The 20,716-nt window shown below is 35.5% G+C and overlaps 1 protein-coding gene across 2 annotated transcripts in view; it reads left to right on the forward strand.

Annotated features, from left to right (window-relative positions):
• Window positions 1-20,716, forward strand: part of GABRA1 (gamma-aminobutyric acid type A receptor subunit alpha1) — a 51,502-nt gene that overhangs the window by 27,205 nt on the left and 3,581 nt on the right. For both annotated transcript variants that reach the window (NM_001135440.1, XM_009241249.3), the window contains 3 exon segments: window positions 6,827-6,970; window positions 15,196-15,348; window positions 19,969-20,171. In NM_001135440.1, the coding sequence (NP_001128912.1) occupies window positions 6,827-6,970; window positions 15,196-15,348; window positions 19,969-20,171 (500 nt within the window).

Raw genomic sequence — 20,716 nt, forward strand, 5'->3', positions numbered from 1 at the left:
AAGCAAGAGATCTCTAGCTATATCTGTGAGAAAAACACATAGATAAGAGAATCAAGAAAATTTAAACAGCAGTATACTGCATGGACTTTCCGTAAGTAGTGCTCTGTGACTTCACTTTTCAATGTTGCTTCAAGAGAGAGGTTATTCTTTATCTACTGAACTAGAAAGCATGGATTAAACTAGTTATTGAAATAATTCTATTTATGCTGAAGTTGTATTTATAGAAAAAGAAGTGAAGTATGGATGCTTCTACCTCATGGATAGTATTTTCCTCTCAATTAATGGAGATCATTGTGTCTATTTTATATCTTTACTGACACTTGTTTGATCTTAAAAATAATTAAATTTGTTTACCAGATTAAAGTGTTGGTAGATGGCAAAGGACAGTAAGTGTTTCTTAATAATGAAGCCTACACCAAACTGATGTTGCAAAAAAACACAAATACCCTAATCATAGTCTTGGAAAATTAGCTGATATGTGTGTGTATCTCATGGCATTCATGTATATATATATATCAGTGCTCTTGAAAGTATCCTGGATAAATGCCCTTCATAATAACTTCCTGGGTTTCAGCTGTTTGAAAATATTCAGAAACATCTTGGAGCAGCCAAGAGAAAAATGACTGTGAGAGTCAGGTTCTCCGGTCTTTTCTTTACCCTTCTGCTTTCGACTGGTTTACATGCATGGACTGAGTGGGAATAATGTATTCTTGGTTTCCTGCAGGGGAGTTATGTACAAGGACTGAGTCAACTCCTGGACTACCTAACCAATTTTCTGTTCTCACTAGACAGGCAGTCTAAATGACTATTTTGGTGAAGATATGATTCATAGAAAAATAACAGTGGTCGTGTAGGAAGACAGAAAGTAAAGAAAATAGCAAAAGGCCTTCAGGCTCCTAGCAGCATCAGTCCTGGAGAGAGAATTTTATTTATAAATCCTATTTTGTACTGAAACTCGAAGATAAACTGCTTCAAAAACTCTAGGTTAAACAGGCATTCGGTGATAACTCCCTTCTCCCTGCTTTTTTCCCAATTTAATATACATTCCTTAATATGAACGATTGTGTTTTCTCCTGAATAACAGATCCATTTGTAATGATGACAATATGTGCTATATGTTACTTGCATGTCAGATAGTATATTAAATATTTGTACATTTATAAGTTCATCTAAATCACAACCTAATCTTACAGTTAGGAAGATCATACGCCATAGTTTGCCTGGGACAGTATCGGTTTATGCCTAATATACTTATATAATTTTTTTAAGAGACAAGGTCTTGCTCTGTTGCCATGGCTGGAGTGCAGTGGAACAATCATGGCTCACTGCAGGCTTGACCCCCTGGGCTCAGGCAATCCTACTGCTTTAGGCTTTTGAGTACCCAGGACTACAGACATGTGCCACAACGCCTGGCTGATTTGTAACTTTTTTGTATGGTTGTGGTATAGACAGGGTCTAGCTATGTTGCCCAGTCTGTCTCACACTCCTGGTCTCAAGGAAACCTTCCACCTTGGCCTCCCTAATTTTTGGGATTACAGGCATAAGCCACAGTGCCCAGCCTGGTATAAATACTAATAATTCCCCCTTTTATCTTAAAAAATCCTAATTTGGAAAATGAACTGCATATTTTTAAAAATTAGTCAGGAATGCTTTCAGCAGTGAGAATAGCTGAAAAAAGGAGAGTTTATCATTTTATATAAGATGTGTGAAAGTGAGCGCTGATAGATTTCTGATTGGTTCAGCATCCTAACAAGGCCACTGTCTTAAGATGTCTTTAGATATTCTTTCTCATCGCAAGATGGCTGCTGTAACTCCAGCCAATGCAATTCTGTTCGTGATAGAAGGTAATAGTTGGTAAAAATGAAAGGAGTAGTGCCTATATAAAAAAGATAAAAGCTTTCCCTAAAATCCTAATAGAAATCTACTTACATCTCATTAATCAAATGTCTCACATTGACAATGATATTTGCAAAGAAGGCTGGAAGTAAATATTTTTAATTGGACACATTGTCAACCTGAAGAATATTAGAGGTATTTTAAGAAGAGGTAAATGTATAGTGAGTAGAAAACAGTGTCTCATGTAAGAAAATTGAAGCTAAAGAAAAATAAGTAAGCTGTTTTCCACCTCAGAGCCATATGCTCTTTTCTTTGCTTGGATTACTCTTCCCTTGGTTCTTAGCATGGCTGACTTCTATCTCTCCACATGTCAGCATAAATGTCATCTCCCAGGGCCTTCCCTGATGACCTTATTGAAATTTGCTTACTGACTCACCAGTCTTGTTGATCACAATGCACATTTATTTTATACCATTTATCACAGCAATGATGATTCATTTTATTTATTGGCTAACTTTTTTATTGCCTGGAGACTGTAACGTCATGAGAGAAGGACATACTTTGTTCAGCTTTTCCTAGCACAGGGCAAATACACTGTAGGTTCTCAGTAAATATTTATTGAATGGATAAAGGTTACAAGACTCAGGCTTTAAATGCCCCTTCACTGTTTAAGCTTCAGAAAAGAGAGTATAAGACCTATGGGGAATGAAACAGAGCAGACTAGACATTGAAGTGCAGGCTTTGATGGTCATGCTTAGTGGAAAAGAGCACCATGGCTAATTACCACTGCCTGGCATTGGCACAAGAAGAGGCAGGGGCAGTCCATTGGTTGTCCAGTCATTTCTCTGACCTGGCCTACTTAGCATATTTCAAAGGCGAAGAAACTGAGGCAAGAGTGGGCTAAAAATATTTTGACTCATTTTTTTGAAGTAAACGTCTTGCCGAAATATCAGAGAAAATAATAGGCCAGAGGAGTTTTCAATAATTTAGTGGAACAGTCTGTAATAAATGTTTATGAATATTCTGAAGCAACCTCATCCATATGGTGATAAAATCTAAAGTTGAGAAGCAGTTTTTCTTACCATTCTCTATTAGATTCTGATTGTTAAGGCTGACTTAAACTTTCTACTGGTTATGGATAAAGCTCTCTTTATAAAGTCAGCTAACCCGAGGACAATATGCGTGTCACAACTGTGATCGTTTCACTGCTTTTGAGAAATATACCAAGTAAGGCTTTGTTCCCAAAAGAAGAGATTTGGGTTACAGATTCTGACATAAAGACCTAGGCAAAAGCTGAATCTAGTAAGGCCTTAATATATGATTGTCTTTTGACTAATTATCAAAAACAATGCGTTGTAAACACACTGAGAGGAATGAGTCAAAATTTGAATGAATTCTGAACAATGTACGACTTTAGAAATCATTTTGTTCATGTGGCTTATACAAATGGAAACACGGAGATTCATAAAAGTGAAATGATAGTGTCAATTAGCAGCTCTCCTGATACTAAGTAACATACGTTCCCAGTGTTTTACCACCACAGAGTTCTTTCATAACACCAACCAAAACCTTCTTGTCTTTTTATTTTATTAATTAATGTTTTTGAGACAGGGTCTCTCTCTGTTGCCCAGGCTGGAGTGCAGTGGGACAATCATGGCTCACTGCTGGCTCAACCTCTTGGGCTCAAGTGGTCCTCGTACCTCAGCCTCCTGAGTAGCTAGGACTACAGGCACATGCCATCACACCTGGCTAATTTTTAAATAAAGTTTTGTAGAGACAGAATTTTGCCATTTTGCCTACACTGGTCTCAAACCCCTGGGTTCTATAGATCTGCCCATGTTGGCCTTAAAAAATCCTGTGACTGCAGAAATAAGCCACCGTGCCCGGCCACCTTGTGGTCTTATTTTTAAAACTTTTTTTGGGGCATTATAATTGTAACTTAAAATTTTTGGCTAAGTAGCTGAAGACTCTTTTTAGCCTCACTTTTCTTATGCTGATGTCTCTGGTCAAGTACATTTTCATAGGAACTATTTTCTGGTTACTAAAATTTAAGGAAACAATAGGATATATCATCTTTGCTAAGGCCTTAAGTATATCTGTATTCTCCATCTTAAAATACCAACTTGCATCATGTGAATCTACCCTTCATTTTGGAAGATTCTCATGGAAAGACATGGATAATGAGTCATCTGCACCTTCACAATGATGTCATGTTTGTAGTAGATGGCCTACACATTTTCATATGCAATGGTGCTTCTATGAAATTGCAAGAAACGAGACACCAAAATTATATAAAATGAAAAGTCAATAGTAACACATATTTCCCCCTCTACAACTATATTAGCAGCTCCATAACAACACATGACAAAGGATAAAAAGATAGAGTGCAGACACTGTTTCTAACAGCAGTGCAATATAAAAGCAAGAGTTTTAGTTTGCTGTGAAATGACACAAGATCTAGACTTGGTTTCATCACTAATTGCACGACCACCAGATATCTTTGCTTGGCTCATGCAAATCTATCTAATATACAGTTTTGCCTAGAAAAATACTTACAAAACACAGTAAAGTCAAATGAATGGCATCCTAAGTCTTTATCTTGGTTTTCCCAGTTATTAGTAATGTCTGCTTAAACAAGTCATTTTATTTTTTTCCCTCAGTTTACCATCTGTAAAATGCAATTAAACTCTATGACTTTTGAGGCATTTGCAAATTGAACATTCAATCATTCCATGTTACCGTAAACTCATTATGTCTTCTTAGGTAAGATGTTCCATTAAAAAACAATAATTTATCATATTAAAAAAATTACTGAATGTGGTTATCTACAAATTGTAAGCGATAGGGTCCTTCTCAAACTAGTGTGCTCTGCCTTCTTCTGAGAGATTTGTAAATCACATTTTATAGCCCTCCTAATAGACACAGTGCTCCTACTATACACAATGCTGAAATGCATTCATTTTTAAGACCATGAGGATAACCACAATTAAAAAGGAAAAACAAAGATAAATTCAAAAATATCCATTTCGTACTTTTACATGTCCCATGAACCACTAAATTAAGTTTTAGTTCATTCTCTTAAACTTATGGAAAATTTTGTTTTTAAAAACCATCTGATTATAAATTGATGCAGAAGTGATATTGGAACTGGCAGGCTACCCTTGTAAAATCAGGGAACACTGGCTACATTTTTCTGCATCACTCGCCTCAGTGAAAAGTAATCACGTTTGAAGCTTTGTTTTAGGGACTGAGAGGCATGGCTCGCATCTTTTTTCAGGGAGCCTTATTTTCATGTAAAAAAGCAACCATAGTTTTACACCTCATTATATTTTATCTGGGGAAAATGTGTATTGGACAGAACACAAAAGCCTGGTTATTTAAGTGGAGATTGGGTCAAACAGAGGTGCATTATGACTTTTATGAGCCCTTTTGCCTTTGGAAGCCATTCCTCCAAGAAGAAAATTAAAATTATTTCATGACTGGGTTGCTACAAAGATGAATATAATCCAGATTATATTATATTCACTTTATCTTTGGATTTCAAAAGAAATTAAAATATTTTTGTGGCCTCCTAAAAGTATTGAGGGCCTCAGGCCCTGTGCCTAATGGAGAGGTTGACTGTTGGCCAACAAGTCAAGCTCTTGTCATAGGCCAACATTTACTATGATGCCTCCCCCTCAAAAACACTGGAAACTGCTTGCTTTTTCTAATGTGATATTTTCTTAAATGTTTAACCTCATTCTGCATCTAAATAGAAGAGAGTACGTACTATCATTCCAACCTATATGAAGTGGGTATTATAGGACTAGAAATCAGAAAAGGTATGGAATTCCTTTTCCTTCTCTTTCTCTCTCACTCTATACAATCTCTCCCTCCAAACTGTGTAAATTATCCATCAGAATTATGACCTAACCTCTCATTAGGAGATGGCCAAGTTCAAAGTGACATGGCAAATAAAAATGATTGAGAAGAGTAATAGAATGTAACTCATCATCATGGAAAATATATATAAGAAGGATAATCAATAGAAAAGAGGAGAGTAAACTCAGACTTGCTAATGGACATGCAGCAAAATTTCCAGTGATTTTTACATTTATCATGACCTTCACATTTATAATGACCTTTTCCTGGCTTAACAATAATTTGGACCAAAGCTACTGCCTCTAACCTCATTTCATCTCTTATATGCTTCACTCTAGTCAAACTGGTCTTCCTCAAACTAGTCAAACTTTTACCTGCAATAGAAGAAAACACTTGGGAGGCTGAGACAGGAGGATTGCTTGAACCCGGGAGGCGGAAATTGCAGTGAGTTGAGATGGTGCCACTGCACTCCAGCCTGGGTGACAAGAGTGAAACTGCACCCAAAAAATAAAAAAGAAGAAGAAGGAGAAGGAGGGGCAGGGGGAGGGGGAGGGGAAGGAGGAGGAGGAGGAGAAGGAGAAGGAGAAGAAGAAGACACTTGTTAGTTTGTCTGTTGGACAAACTCTCCCCCAATATTTTCACATGTATCTGCCATGTATTTGTATAAATGTTACCTCCTCAGAGACGACTCTGTCTGAGCTCCTTACCTTGGGATAAGTCTCCATCCCTTCATTCTCTATCCTTTTACTCGGTTGTGTATGACTCTATCACACTTATCTCTACTTGAAATTACATACGTATTTGCTTATATGTTTTTGTCCCCACTGCTACCATGCATATTCCATAAGATAAAGAACTTTTGTTCTTATGTTCACTACTGTATCCCCAGCACAGCATTTTGTCCTTTGTAGATCCTTATAACCATTTGTTGGAAGAGTGAAAAAATGACTAAAAAAAAAAATCAGAAAATGTGTTTTAGTTTTTGTAAATTAAGGGATATGAGCTCATCTTTCCTCGCCTGCCCTCTGGAACCATGATACAGAAAATATGAAGCTGATAAAAGGTACCGACTAAATAAGAGAATTGAAGTGGTAAAATATATGGATCATTTTCTACTGTTTCCTTTTAGATGCTTATACAAGAGCAGAAGTTGTTTATGAATGGACCAGAGAGCCAGCACGCTCAGTGGTTGTAGCAGAAGATGGATCACGTCTGAACCAGTATGACCTTCTTGGACAAACAGTAGACTCTGGAATTGTCCAGTCAAGTACAGGTAAGTATGATTTTGTTACTTCAGTTATGGAGGAAGAAGCAGAAAAACATTTTGTGAGAACTTAATGAATCATTCAGTAACACAAGTCTAGGAGAGAGAACATTTCACTAAATTGGGCATCAGTTGAGCTGGGAACTAATGTAAACTCGGTAGATCTGTGGCCTTGGACATGTCCTTTAATGCCTGTTGGCCTCTGTTTCTGTTTGTTTGTTTGTTTGCAAATTGAGAAACTGGTTATATGTGATTACTGTAGCACAACAGGTAGCTATATGAACTCTTAGAGATGAACATCTGGGTTAAATCCTTACTCCCCAACTTTGTCAGTTGTTTGTAGTCCCCTTGCAGGGTGGTTAGAAGAAATACATTAAATTCATAAAGAGTACTTCTCACAATTCCTGACACATCAAAAGCTTTTCATAAATAACTATTTATATAGTCTAGGCTCCACATATTACCATTAGTTAATGAATTTTGCCAAATTTGTAGCAGTGATTATTACACGTAGGACATCAAAAAGCCAATTCCTTCTACAAGTTTGTTTGTATCTCTAACCAAGCATCTTCCACAGCTAAAGCCAACAGAGTCATAACGACATTATTGATCACTCCATGTGGGAATTAAAAGTAGGTAGCATGCCATCCTTTTTAGTGTAGTAACTGATTTACTAATTCTATACTCAGAACTAGACCTGACACTGTGGAAAAGCTGGACCCACATCTTTAAAGTTGTTTCAAACAATAAGATAAAAGTTTTGTTATTCAAGTATCCATTTTGTACTATCTGAAATGTGATCATCAGACCAGATAATTATAAATAAAAGCTGGACTCAAACAATTAGAAAAATACATGCCCCACAAAGCCCATTATTTACTGAAAGCTTTAACAAGGGTCAAGAATTATTTTTTCAAAATTATGTCTTTCAAAATTTAAGTTGACTCTATTCACTCTTATTTTTTATTTCTAAGGAAACATGATTTAGTAATAAATAAGAGGAGTGGTGCTAAAAGAACTTCTTCTGATTTCATGCTTTATATTGGGACCCTCACAAGCATGACACATTCCAATAATAGGTCAACCTCTCTTGCTATGATTATTAGATAAGTTCTGACTAACAGGATCTGTCTCTTGCTTGCTTAGGAGCCCCCATTGCTAGCCCAGAAGTTTAAATGTTTATGTGTTTTATTTTTTTAAAAAGATGGAGACTGTTTCTCTTTTTTTCTTATTTCAAATCCAAGTGGCATAGTGAAAAGGTCATAGGCTTTGTAGTGAGGAAGATGTGAACTCAAGTTCTGATGCTGTCGCTTAGAAGCCTTGTGACTTTGGGCAAGTCATTTGTTCACTTGGAAACTCTAGTATTGCCTAAGTAATGATAGTCCTGTATTTTGTATTAAAGACGAAATAATAAAAAATATTGCAGAGTGTTATATAGTAGGTACTCAAATGGTAAGTAAGAGCTGTTGCTATAGTCCTGAAATATCCCAAAACATGAAAAATGCTCAAGATTTTTCCTTCTTACAACATATTATGTTGGAAAAGATATGAAAATAAGCTGTGTTTACTTTTTAAAACTTGAATGTCATTATAAGCTGGATATAATGGCAGTCACTACAGATTAAATGATAGACAAGCTCAGATCTTGCTGTCATGGAACTTGAAGTCTAAGAGAAATTGAACACATAAACTGTAATTATCAAAATAGGTAGTTTAAGTGCTGTAATTAACATTTTTTTTGTGATGGAAGAGACCAAATCTGTCTTCTCTATCCCTATTATTTTCTGTAGTAGTTGAGACATAGGAGGCATTGAACAAATATTCTGAATTAATGAATAAAAAGTAAATCCAGCCTAAGATGATCTAGGAAGGCTTGTTGCAGGAACTGATTTTTCATTTTGTTAGTCTGAATATATTGGGGGATAAATAATCACTCTCTAGGCTCCAGGCAGGCCAAATAATGCACACATAACTTCTCCTCAAGGAACTCTCCATCTATTTTTGTTGGAAAGGAGGTTGGAGAATGTTGGGAAACAAATCAAATTCAGTAGTATGCAGGCCATAGTGTAAATATGTATGAAGTCTCAAAGGTTGCTTAGAGGAGGGAATATTCCTACTCTAATTTTAGCTTTAACAACCTTAGTCATGTTACTATAACCCTCTTATGCCTGAGATCCCATGTGTTCAAAATTAGAGGCTTAGTCAAAATAATGGAGGCCTTCCTCCCCTTTGGCTTTCAAGGGATTCAACCTGTCTACATTCTGGATACTCAGAAAAAATACGCAGTCATTCAGTAGAATAAGAGACAGTGGCCCAACCCATTGACACCTATGAGGGTAGACCTCATGGGCTGGGTCCACTAGAAGTAATCATTATGTGCTAGAGCAGTAAGTTCACCTACATAAAATAAAAGCTTTTTCCTGTCGCCACATAGTGAATATTGGGGGGTAAGGAGAATAATGAGCAAATTCTCAAATGGAAGCTCAGTTTGATGTACGTTTCAACTCCACAGTAACACTGAATTATACTTCCTCTGGGGCCACTTTAGCTCACCAAGAATCCACCTTGATAGATTTCAGTAGAAAGAAACAGAGACCTTTGTGTAAGGTCTGCAACGCTGTATTTTACATCTCTTTGTGGAGCCCTGAAAACATTAAAATAAATGACCTTGAGTACCATTACTTCCCTGTTTCTGCCAGAAGACTAGAGAATGATGGTGAAAGAGAACACACACATTGAGAATGACTAGATAAAAGGCATCTTCTTCTACTTTAAAATTCTCCCTGGAGAGAGAATCATTCAATCCCCTTGGTAGTTTAGAAAGTGCTGTCCTACTTACCTGCCACCAACACATGGGAAAACATAAACACACAATCCTACTGACCTCTTTGAGTCCAAATATTTTCTAAATCACTTCATTAACATAAGAGGGAAGAAGATGGAAATCCTAGAACAATATTTGAATTTCTAGTTCAGTACAAATACATTAGAGGTACAATTCCTTCCTTGGATACTACCATTAAATTTAGGAAAAGAATGTTTAGTTACAGCCTTAGCTTTAAGTGCACTTACTCACCTGGCAGAAAAATACTACTGGACAGAGTATATGGCAGAGAAATAGGCAAACGGGAAAGATGATCCAGTTAGTTTTCAAATCCAATATGTCTTTATTATTCATTCATTTATCCACGTAATCCTTAAATCGCTTGTTTATTTACTGTGTCTGACACTGTGACTGGACTTGAAGAAGAGAGATGAAAGGCACAAAACCCCTGCCCTTCAGAAGTTCTTAGTTGAGTGAGATAAATAGCTAACATGCGTTGGCACTGTTCTATTCTTCACATCCAATACTCACAAAACTCCTAGAATTGAAGTAATATTATCCCCATTTTGTAGATGGGATATAGGGGGGCCCAGAGAAGTTTAAACATTATTCCAAGGTCATACAGCTGGGAAGTGACAGAACTGAGATTTGAACCTGGGTTGTCGACCTGCAGGGTACGTACTCTCAACTACATGTCATACCAATAACAGGCATCAGAGACACATAAGATGTGGAAGCATACTTGTTAAGAGTATGAACCCTGAAGTTATACTACAAATATTTCAATGCTGGTTTTGCAACTTATTTACTGTGTGACTTTTGACAAGTGTTTTAATTTTTCTGTTGTTTTTTTTTTGTATATATCTTTTTCATGAGCTATTGTGAGATGGAAATAAGAAAATGCATGTAAACTGCCTAGAAGAGTATCTGGTTTGTAAAATGTATGCAGTAAGTGTCCAATATTACTATTAATAATGAGAGTAGGCCTGGGTGCAGTGAGTCATGCCTGTAATCTCTGCACTTTGGGAGGCTGAGATAAGCAGATCAGATCACTTGAGCCCAGGTGTTCCAAACCAGCCTGGGAAACGTGGAGAAATCCCATCTCTACAAAAAATTAAAAAATTAGCTGGCCATGGTGTTGCATGTTTGTACTCCCAGCCACTTGGGAGGCTAAGGTGGGAGGATCACCTGAACCCAGGGAGGTAGAAGCTTCACTGAGTCAAGACTACACCACTGCACTCCAGCCTGGGTGACAGAGTGAGACCCTGTCTCAAAATAATAATAATAATAATAATAATAATAATAATAATAATAATAGTAAAGCTAGTGTAAGGGAACTACATGATGGAATAAAGGAGGAAGAGGGGTCATTTCTACCTGATGTGTTAAGGGTGGCATAACCCCTTGTCTCTTCCCACCCTCACCACATTATGCTTTCTAAGTAATTCTTCAAGGAGCACCCATGCAAAAATTACTACAGTGACTTAAGGACATGGAATATAACTTATAAAGAAAAATAAAATAATGAAATTGATCATGAAGCATAACAATATCAGTGTCCAGAAAACATTAATAATGTAATGCCATGCAATGTTTTAAAAACACACAATGATGACTGCAAGTTCTCCATATTTACCTAAATAAATTTGATTATAAGAGAATTTGATAAGTTTGGTGAAAAAGAAAGTTCCTTCTGAATGACTATTGTTAATTCTTAAAAGAGATGACTAAGAAACGTTGTAGGATTCTATTTTTGGACACAGAGTCGTCTCTGCATGAGTTGATGTAATGATGACCCTGAAGGGTCAAGATAATAAGAAAAGCAGCTGTCTTCTTTGACTATGGAGTAACACTGGTGATCATCATTCATCCAAAGAGCCTAGGGGCTTCCATTTATGAAGCCTAGTACATGGTCTCCAGAGAAATAATTATAACTATAGAATATAAGTTCTGGGATAAAAAAAAGATTTCTGTGGTCATTTGATCAAACCATTTATATTTCAAATGAGGACATGGCCCCAGAGAGGCTAAATGATCTAGAACTATAATCAGTGTCCCCTTATCTCTATTTAGAATCTCTGAAGCAATTAAAAAACATAACCACCACTTTCTCAATAACATTTTTGATAGAAAATTCCTTTTGCAATATTAGTATCCATAGAAAACACCAAGTTTAGAATACTTGGAAGGAAAATGACGTCTTCACAAGAAATCAATGTTTAATACAATTTTGTTGAATGACCAAGTGGTTGATCTCTGAGTTAGACAGAGAATACATGTCTGTGTTTTTAATCTTCACACTGTAAATGTCCATAGAAATAGAGTTTTTAAAAAGTGCTTTCAGTCAGATTATGTAATTTTATCCTCACATCCTCCTAGGAGACAGTTAAATTAAATACTATTATATTAATTGGACAAATTGGGAAACTGTAGCCAAATGAACCTACGCAAGGTATTTACCTCCAAGTAACTAACATTTGAGAAAGCAAAGATTGAAAGCCAGGTCTAAACAAATCTTTAATGCTGTTTTGAAAAATTACTTTCTTTTCTTCCACTCTCCTTAATTTTGTATTGCAATATATCAGAAATACTGTCACATCTAATTTGCAAGCTTCCTTCAGGGTTAAATAAACTGCAAGAATATTTGAATTACAATTCTCCTAGACTATTGAAGGAGGGGAAAATAATTTGACATGCTTTGTGCATAAGCACTTGATGTCTAGACATATTATTTCAATCCAATTTAGGTGACTGCGTTTTTTGTTTTTGTTGTGTTTTTCTTTCATTTTAAAGCTATTACAACATGATTCTGATGTTGCTGCCCTTTTCTTCCTTATTTGAAAATTTTGTGCCAACACTCTTAAAATTGTATTTAATTTAGGAAAAGGTTTCAAAACATTGGAATTTCTTCTGTTAGGGAAAATCTGTTAGGGAAAAAGCTGTTTATAAAACAAATATAATGTCAAATAATGCTCTTCAGATCTCCAAAAATTATATTCTTTTCAGGATCTTTGCAAAAATGTCATGTTGAGAACAACAAAAGATAATGGAATGCATACAGACACTCATTTTTCTGACATTATATACAGATGAATTTTTTTCTTTGAGCTGGTGACATTTTGCAGGCTGCAGTTGAATGAATTGTTGGGAATAATAATGCATGCCCCTGAGATGGTGAAGTGTAGCATGGGTATGTCCACATAAAACTATATTTTAGTAGTGTTTTGGGAAAATTGTTTTTCTAAATTTTTCTCAAATTTGGATCACTTCCTTCTTTTCAAATGACCTTAAAGATATCACTAGAGGAACACACAGAAAATAATAAGAAATTAATCTGGTAACATTCCATTTGTCCTTTAAAATAAAGATGCTTATGAATTTTGTTTTGATTGCGTGACCATAAGCCTCACTGCATCCATTTTCACTATATGAAGGTATTAAATACTGAGGATATGGCCGGTCATGCTACATAACCAAATAACTATTCTTCTCTTTAATTAACTTTCAGTTTGGTGGGAGGGATATATGTATGTAGTTAAATAACTAAAATGCAAAGTATGAGATATTATAAATATAAACAAGAGCTATAAAGTTGAACACAGTAAGTGTTCAGTAAAGGGCAAGTGCTATTATCAATAACTGTTAATAATGAAAGCAGGCATAAGTGCATACATAATTTCCTGCTACAGAAAGCAGGATGTGTTATTCTACCAACACTTCTACCAATTCTGATTGAGGAGAAGTGTGAAGAAAATGGAGAAACAAACTAAAATTTATTTTAACATTATAACATGGTTACATAGTATCATCTTAATTAGAGCCATTATTCTTTATTATCCCTATATTGTGCTTCTGACTATTTTGTAGACAAGAAAACTAAGGATAAGAGAGTTTAACTGACTTACCAAAAGCTACACAGCAAGAAAATAGCAGATCTGGGTTTTGAAGTCAAATTCATTTGCTTCCAAATATTAATACATTTTCTTCTATAGGACAATAATTTCTATTCCACTGAGGACCTGGTACTTGGGCTGGAACCAACCTATAGATGAGCGAAATATTCAGCTGCAGAAGATAGGTAGAGTTTTGTAGGCCAATATATTGAGAAGTTGAAATATTTGAAGAGACAAGGGAATTCAGTGCATATTAGAGCTATGCTATGCATAGTCTTAAACACAGATTAAGAAGTTTGCTTGTTACTTTGTAGAACTTGAGTCAGTTTATATTGTCACACAAGAGAAGGGCAGCTGTTTGCTAATGGCCTCTAGTGAGTAGAGTCCAGGAATGCTGCTAAACATTCTACAATATATAGGACAGACACCTTCAATAAATGATTATCTGTTCAAAAATGTCAATAGTGCTAAGGTTGAGAAAGCCTAATGTTGCTAATCGGTCTCCATTAAGATATTTTAAGTTAAAAAAAAATAAAGAGTGGCAGAATCGCACATATGAAAGATCACTCTACATCAAAATTTAGGAAAAATTGGAGTTAGGATGTGACTAGAGCCTATATTAACCCTATATTTTGAGTGAATAAGGCTAAACAATCCTAAGATTTTTAACTGAGAAAGTATAAAGCAAAAAGAGAAACAATAAGACTCTCCTGCAATTTGGGTTGTGTCTCTACTGCTTTATATCTCTAACTGAAGTCAGAATTTGGAGTATTTATGGACCTTGGAGAGTGCCTAACTAGACCACTGTTTCCCAGATCAATCTAGGAATTGAGACAAACTCAAAAGCTGGTTATAAATACAGATTTTCCTGACCTTTCAAAGAGTGGTTTGTAAATCTAGTTGGGATTTGAAGAACTGCGTTCTTCAAAAGTTTCCCAGGTGATCCTGGAAAATAAATTTTGAGAAACAAAATATTCTAGCCCACTCTCCTTATTTTGTAGATCAGGCCATGCTAAATTACTCATCTGATGTCAAAGAGATATTTAATACAGTGCTGGAGCTAAAATTAAACTGTCCTGATGTACACACCAAAGCTTCTTCAGTAGGTATTGTGGATCTGCTCTGTAGTGGACACACTGGAGATCTGATCTGCTTCTGACCCATTGGTCTATGTCACAGGGTTTAGCATATTGCCTTCTCAGTCAATTTAAGGATTGGAAAGCCAATCCTTAAAGATAAACTCAGATTTGTTCCTCCAATATGTGATGTATTTGAATTAAGAGGTAAGAATATCTTTAAAGACTCTGGCACCTCAGTCTCATCCTCAGAGTCATTTTACTGTGTGTTAAATATGTCTCTTTTATTTTCTGGATAAAAACTTTTTCCTCCAAGAACTGGATGTCACATGGAGAAAGGATGTGTCTAACTCCCAGACCTTTGGTACTCATAGTAAATCTCAGAGATTACCTTTTTCCAAAGTCAAATTGCTCATCTTTCTTGTCTGTTTTACTTCTCAGGAGAATATGTTGTTATGACCACTCATTTCCACTTGAAGAGAAAGATTGGCTACTTTGTTATTCAGACGTACCTGCCATGCATAATGACAGTGATTCTCTCACAAGTCTCCTTCTGGCTCAACAGAGAGTCTGTACCAGCAAGAACTGTCTTTGGTAAGTCCCAGTCAAGATACATATGCAAGGAAGGGTATGGAAGACAAGTTATATCATATCTGTGACACTGCAAAGAGAAATAAAAAAAATTATACACTCAAATATTAAGTTCATACAACAGAAAGTTTCAAGGAATTGCCACTCTCATTATGGTATATATATTTTTAAACTATTTAACTAGCAAGCTGTTTTAGTATTTGTGAATAGATGGTATTAATGAACATTTGATTTGATATTTTGAGATAAAAATGAAGTGAAGCAGGCATAAAATGAATAATATTAAAAACTCATAAATAAAAATTTAATATTTAAATAATATATTTAGAATATATAACATGAATCACTGAGTTGTTCGAGAAGCTTAGAAAATATCAGCAGAACTAATTATTTACATTTATAAAAAGCAGGGTTTCTTTAAGTAGGGAGAGCCAATTAATGACCATCATATCACTACAGCAATAAGTCACTTTACGTAATGTGTGCACTTCTGTAGAGTTACATGCATTCATTTTTTCTATTACAATATTTTTAATGACCTACATGCTTCAAGTTAAGAAATCTAATTGATCATTGTTTAAAGGGTAAACAACCTTTTACTAACAGGAAAACTTATTTCCTCATGTATTATTTTAGGGTGTGCATTTGATATAAAAAGGTATTTCCTGCCTATATCCCAGTATACTATTTCAACTGTATTTTTCAGGCTGATAAAAATGAAAGATTCCAATACAATATCTTCTAGACACAGAATGCAGTAGTGAACTGAACACAAATCACCACTCTCCTTATGAAAATTGCATTCTGAAGCTTAAAGTTGAGTAATCATAAAATCAAATGCTTTTATACTAGGCGCTATTCTATACAATTAGCCTATATTATTTAACTATAAAACAAATTCTATCTGCTATTATTATTTCCATTTTTAAAAGTGAAATCTAAGGAACAACAGATTAAGTAATCTGCCCGTAGTTAGAAGCTATTAGATGGAGCCAGGACTAAGACCCTAGCATTTAGCTCTGGAGTCTGTTCGCCTAATGACAATGCTGTATCGTCACCTCTGAGCTATCCTGCTGCAATGAAAATAATTGAAATGGGAGTATTGTGGTTAACTTCATTTGGAAATCACCACTACATATTTATTGGTGAAAGGTGCAATTATCAAGGTTCATTCCACAAATATCAACTAGGCACCTGCTGTTTTTAAGAGCTGTGCTAAAGGATAAAAGCCTTAAGAAGCTTATAGTCTAAACTGAGGATTATTCACCTGAAGAGATTCCTATGGTATCATTTTTCAATAATATGTAGTGTATGAAAAATCAGTTGTCTCAGAAAAAAAGCAAGACTCTGCTACAAGTATCAGAAATGTGTATTTTCTTCTGAACTTGGCAATATGCTTCTAGACTGGCAAACACCAAATCATTGCTCTGACAATAGCCTAAGCATATAGCTAAATTAATATTCAGAGTAATTGCAGCTGCAGAACAAAAGAGCAGTTCATTGCATACTCATTCTTTCCCATTACCACGTGTCGATATTAACTAGCAATGAACTCACTAAAGACTAAGTCTTGTTAAGATGCTTATATCTGTATGAGTATGCCTTTTTCTCACTAGGAAATTAAAAAAAAACAAAAAACAAACAAACAAAAAACACACAGGACAGGCCGGGCACGGGGCCCACACCTGTAATCCCAGCACTTTGGGAGGCTGAGGCGGGTGGATCACGAGGTCAGGAGATCGAGCCATCCTGGCCAACATGGTGAAACCCCATCTCTACTAAAAATACAAAAAATTAGCCGGGCGTGGTGTTGGATGCCTGTAGTCCCAGCTACTCGGGAGGCTGAGGCAGGAAAATGTCTTGAATCCTGAAGACGCAGCTAGCAGTGAGCCAAGATCGTGCCACTGCACTCCAGCCTGGAGCAACAGAGCGAGACTCCTTCACAAAATAATAATAATAATAATAATAATAATAACAATAATAATAAAATAAATAAACACAAGACGTATTTATGTTTTATTTTGTTTTTGTAGTATGAGTACAACACTATATTGAAAAAGGTTTTTTTAAAAGGTGATTTTCCCCTTCCCACACCAACAAATTCCACTCTTTTGATTTGAAAAATATTTACAGCATTTCAGATGGTGTATGTCAAAAAATATTGCTCTTAACTTTTTCAGCAATCTTATATCTCAACAGACTCATGGCCTTTGGTGAACATAACTGTATGTCTGTAAACTTAGTTGTGACAAGTATTTTTGTGTTTCAAGTTTTATGTTTCTAATATTTTAAGTTCACTAGAATCACAAATACAATTTTCTAGATTTTTAACCTTTTAACATTTATTTGTACACGTTTCTATGCTTTTTACTTTGAACTCAGCACATTTTTTTTTCTGAGCTCTGTGAGATGCCTAAAAGGATCATGTAGATTCAAAAAGAAAAAAACAAAAGAACCAACCAAACAAACAAAAGTTGTACTTTATAACCATTTATTAAAAGACATCCAGAATGAAACAAGGTTGCAGTCTATCTTATGCCTTAGAAGACCATATTCTTGGTTTTCCATGCTGTCTCTCATTGGAGGAAATGTGGTCACTTAATTTTGCTGCCAAATACATCCAAGTTTGAGATTCAGTCTCACCACCTACCAGCTGCATGGCATTGGCAAATTTACTTCCTCTTATGGAGCTTCAGTTGTCTGTTAAATGAAAGTACAAGGAAAGTAAAGTAATGCTGTTTTTTAAAAAGTGAGGCAAATAAAATAAAATACGTACATTGTCAGGTTCAGTACTTGTAACTTAAAAGCTGTTCAACAAATCTGTGTTCTTTTCTCTTTTCCTATAACAGGAATTGTATTTTCCTATGGCACAAATTGTATCTTCATGTTAATCTTCTTGACTGCTCTTAATTTATGGACACATTTGGTTTAAAACTACCCATTACCACATTACTTCTGACAGCTGACTACATAAACCAAGATTTTTTTTTAAAATTGAATTTATTGTAGTAGGGATTTATCAAAAAGGACTAAAGTTGTCAATTATAATAGTCATTAGTTTTGCCCTTATTATCAGGCTAAGAGCTAAACACTTCATTGCATTACCTTACTTAATATTCATAATAGCCTTCTGAGTTAAACGTATTAAATCAACTTACAAGAAAAAAATTTTATAAACCCCAGAAGCTCATGATTTTAAGGCAATTTTCTCAAGGTCATTCAGCAGTTATAGAACAGGGATTTGAAACTCGGTTGCCCTGGACTTTTAATTACCCTAATATTTGCTCAAGTTAATACTGACATGTAAATTCAGGAGCCTGAATTTACAAGTCATTGCACTTAATCTTCATGATAGCCTTTTGAGTGAGTGGGCAAAAATGTCCTTCTCCTATTTCAACAATGGTATAGACAGTGGGGAGAATGAAAGACAAGTCATCCCTTTTACAGATATGGGCTCAGAGTTCCTACAGGTTAAATCACTTAGCAGAGGTCATAGAGCTGATAAGTGGTAGGGTTGAGACTAGTCACTGGAAGAGGTCAGAATTATTTCTACAATATGTAGCCTGATCCACCCTGAATGGGTAACTGTGACCGTTTTTTAAACATTTTCATATAGTTTAAAGGGAACCTGACAGCATTATACTTTTGTACTGAGTGTAGTGCATTACAAATAGTAGGTTGATAGTATTTGGTAAATGAACATTAGAGGGTATCATCTTTCTCATACTAACTTATATAATTGTGTAAGTAAACTAAAATGGGCTAACTTGAAAACGTCTTTTGAATAGAGGACATTTTAATCACTAGGGATGGATTTGCAGAGTAGGAAAGATGAAGCAGCTTTATCAGAAAGAAAAAAAGATTCTAATATTTGAATCAGAAAAACTGGTGTTCAGATGTTGGTACTGCTACTTCTTAGCTGTGTATTCTCTAGCAAGTTACATAAAATGTATTATTATATGTATATATGTGTATATATATGTATATGTGAGCGTGTGTCTATATGTATATGAGACACACATGTTTCTCTCTATCTATATATGTCAGATTTAGGAATTTCTTTAAAAGTGTAGCTATTTTTGAATCAGGAAAGATAGTGTAAAACCATGAGTCAATAAAGTGGCAATTTTCCCCAAATAGTTCACTTATCTATAAATTATCAAAAAGCCATCCACTTCCTGGTTTATATATTTGGGGTACATAGAATATTAAACAGAGCTGAGTATCCAGAAGTTACTTGTGGATCACAGGCAAGTGAAGATCTGTGATTTCTATAACAAGAACTAGGTAGAGTGAGGAATGTTATTTCTTGTTTTACCCGGGACACCCATGTTCAAAATGCCAATTTAAAGGAGATTACTATCTTCTTTAAGAGCACCTCAATAGCAGAGCAAGTTATTCCTACAAGATATCCTCCTCAATGCTGCCATTCCGTGTATCACAGACTACACTGGGGTTAAATTAAGACTCGTCAATTCTAAACCAAAATAAGATGATCTAGAAACCACATTCTGTCATGATACTGTTGATTTCCTTTTGTTCAAGTAGGCTGTCCTATCATGATGAAATTTCATAGTATGAACTGGCGTCACGTATGTGTGTGTGTTTTTTTTTTCTTTACAGGAGTAACAACTGTGCTCACCATGACAACGTTGAGCATCAGTGCCAGAAACTCCCTCCCTAAGGTGGCTTATGCAACAGCTATGGATTGGTTTATTGCAGTGTGCTATGCCTTTGTGTTCTCAGCTCTGATTGAGTTTGCCACAGTAAACTATTTCACTAAGAGAGGTTATGCATGGGATGGCAAAAGTGTGGTTCCAGAAAAGGTAAATGCTTTAATAGTCACTGTAGTACATCAATATTATGTCTCTTTAAACCTATGAAATGAGATGTTTTGGCCTGTGGTATTGGATGGAGTGTGCAGAATAGTAAGGATTCTTTTTTTCTTATGTCATAAACAGTTAAGTGCCATGATAATTTTGTTATTGATAAAGGGAGAGGTCATTTAGGTGAATAGAAGTACAAAGTGGAGGAGATAAAGGAGAGACAGGAAGGCAAACATTTCTAGTCAAATAGGCATTCCTGTGGTTTCTATTGATTTGAGAACAGTTTTAATGAACCTGATATAAGGAGCAAATAAACTTAGTCAAATCCTTTATTTACCAAGTGCATTATAATTTTGTAACTTGAAAGTTATATTCTTTTGGTTGTTTTCTGAGCCTAATCATTTGGTCATAAATGTATAACCATAATGCCTCAATTAAATTAAGTTTGCCACATGAACCATCCCTAGTTCTCTGCAAAGTCAAGGGCAGGCACATTTTCTCTTTCCAAAATAGACGTATGCTTTAGGGATCATAACACACAGAAA

The sequence above is a fragment of the Pongo abelii genome, chromosome 4 (genome assembly GCF_028885655.2).
Source record: "Pongo abelii isolate AG06213 chromosome 4, NHGRI_mPonAbe1-v2.0_pri, whole genome shotgun sequence".
NCBI lineage: Eukaryota > Metazoa > Chordata > Mammalia > Primates > Hominidae > Pongo > Pongo abelii.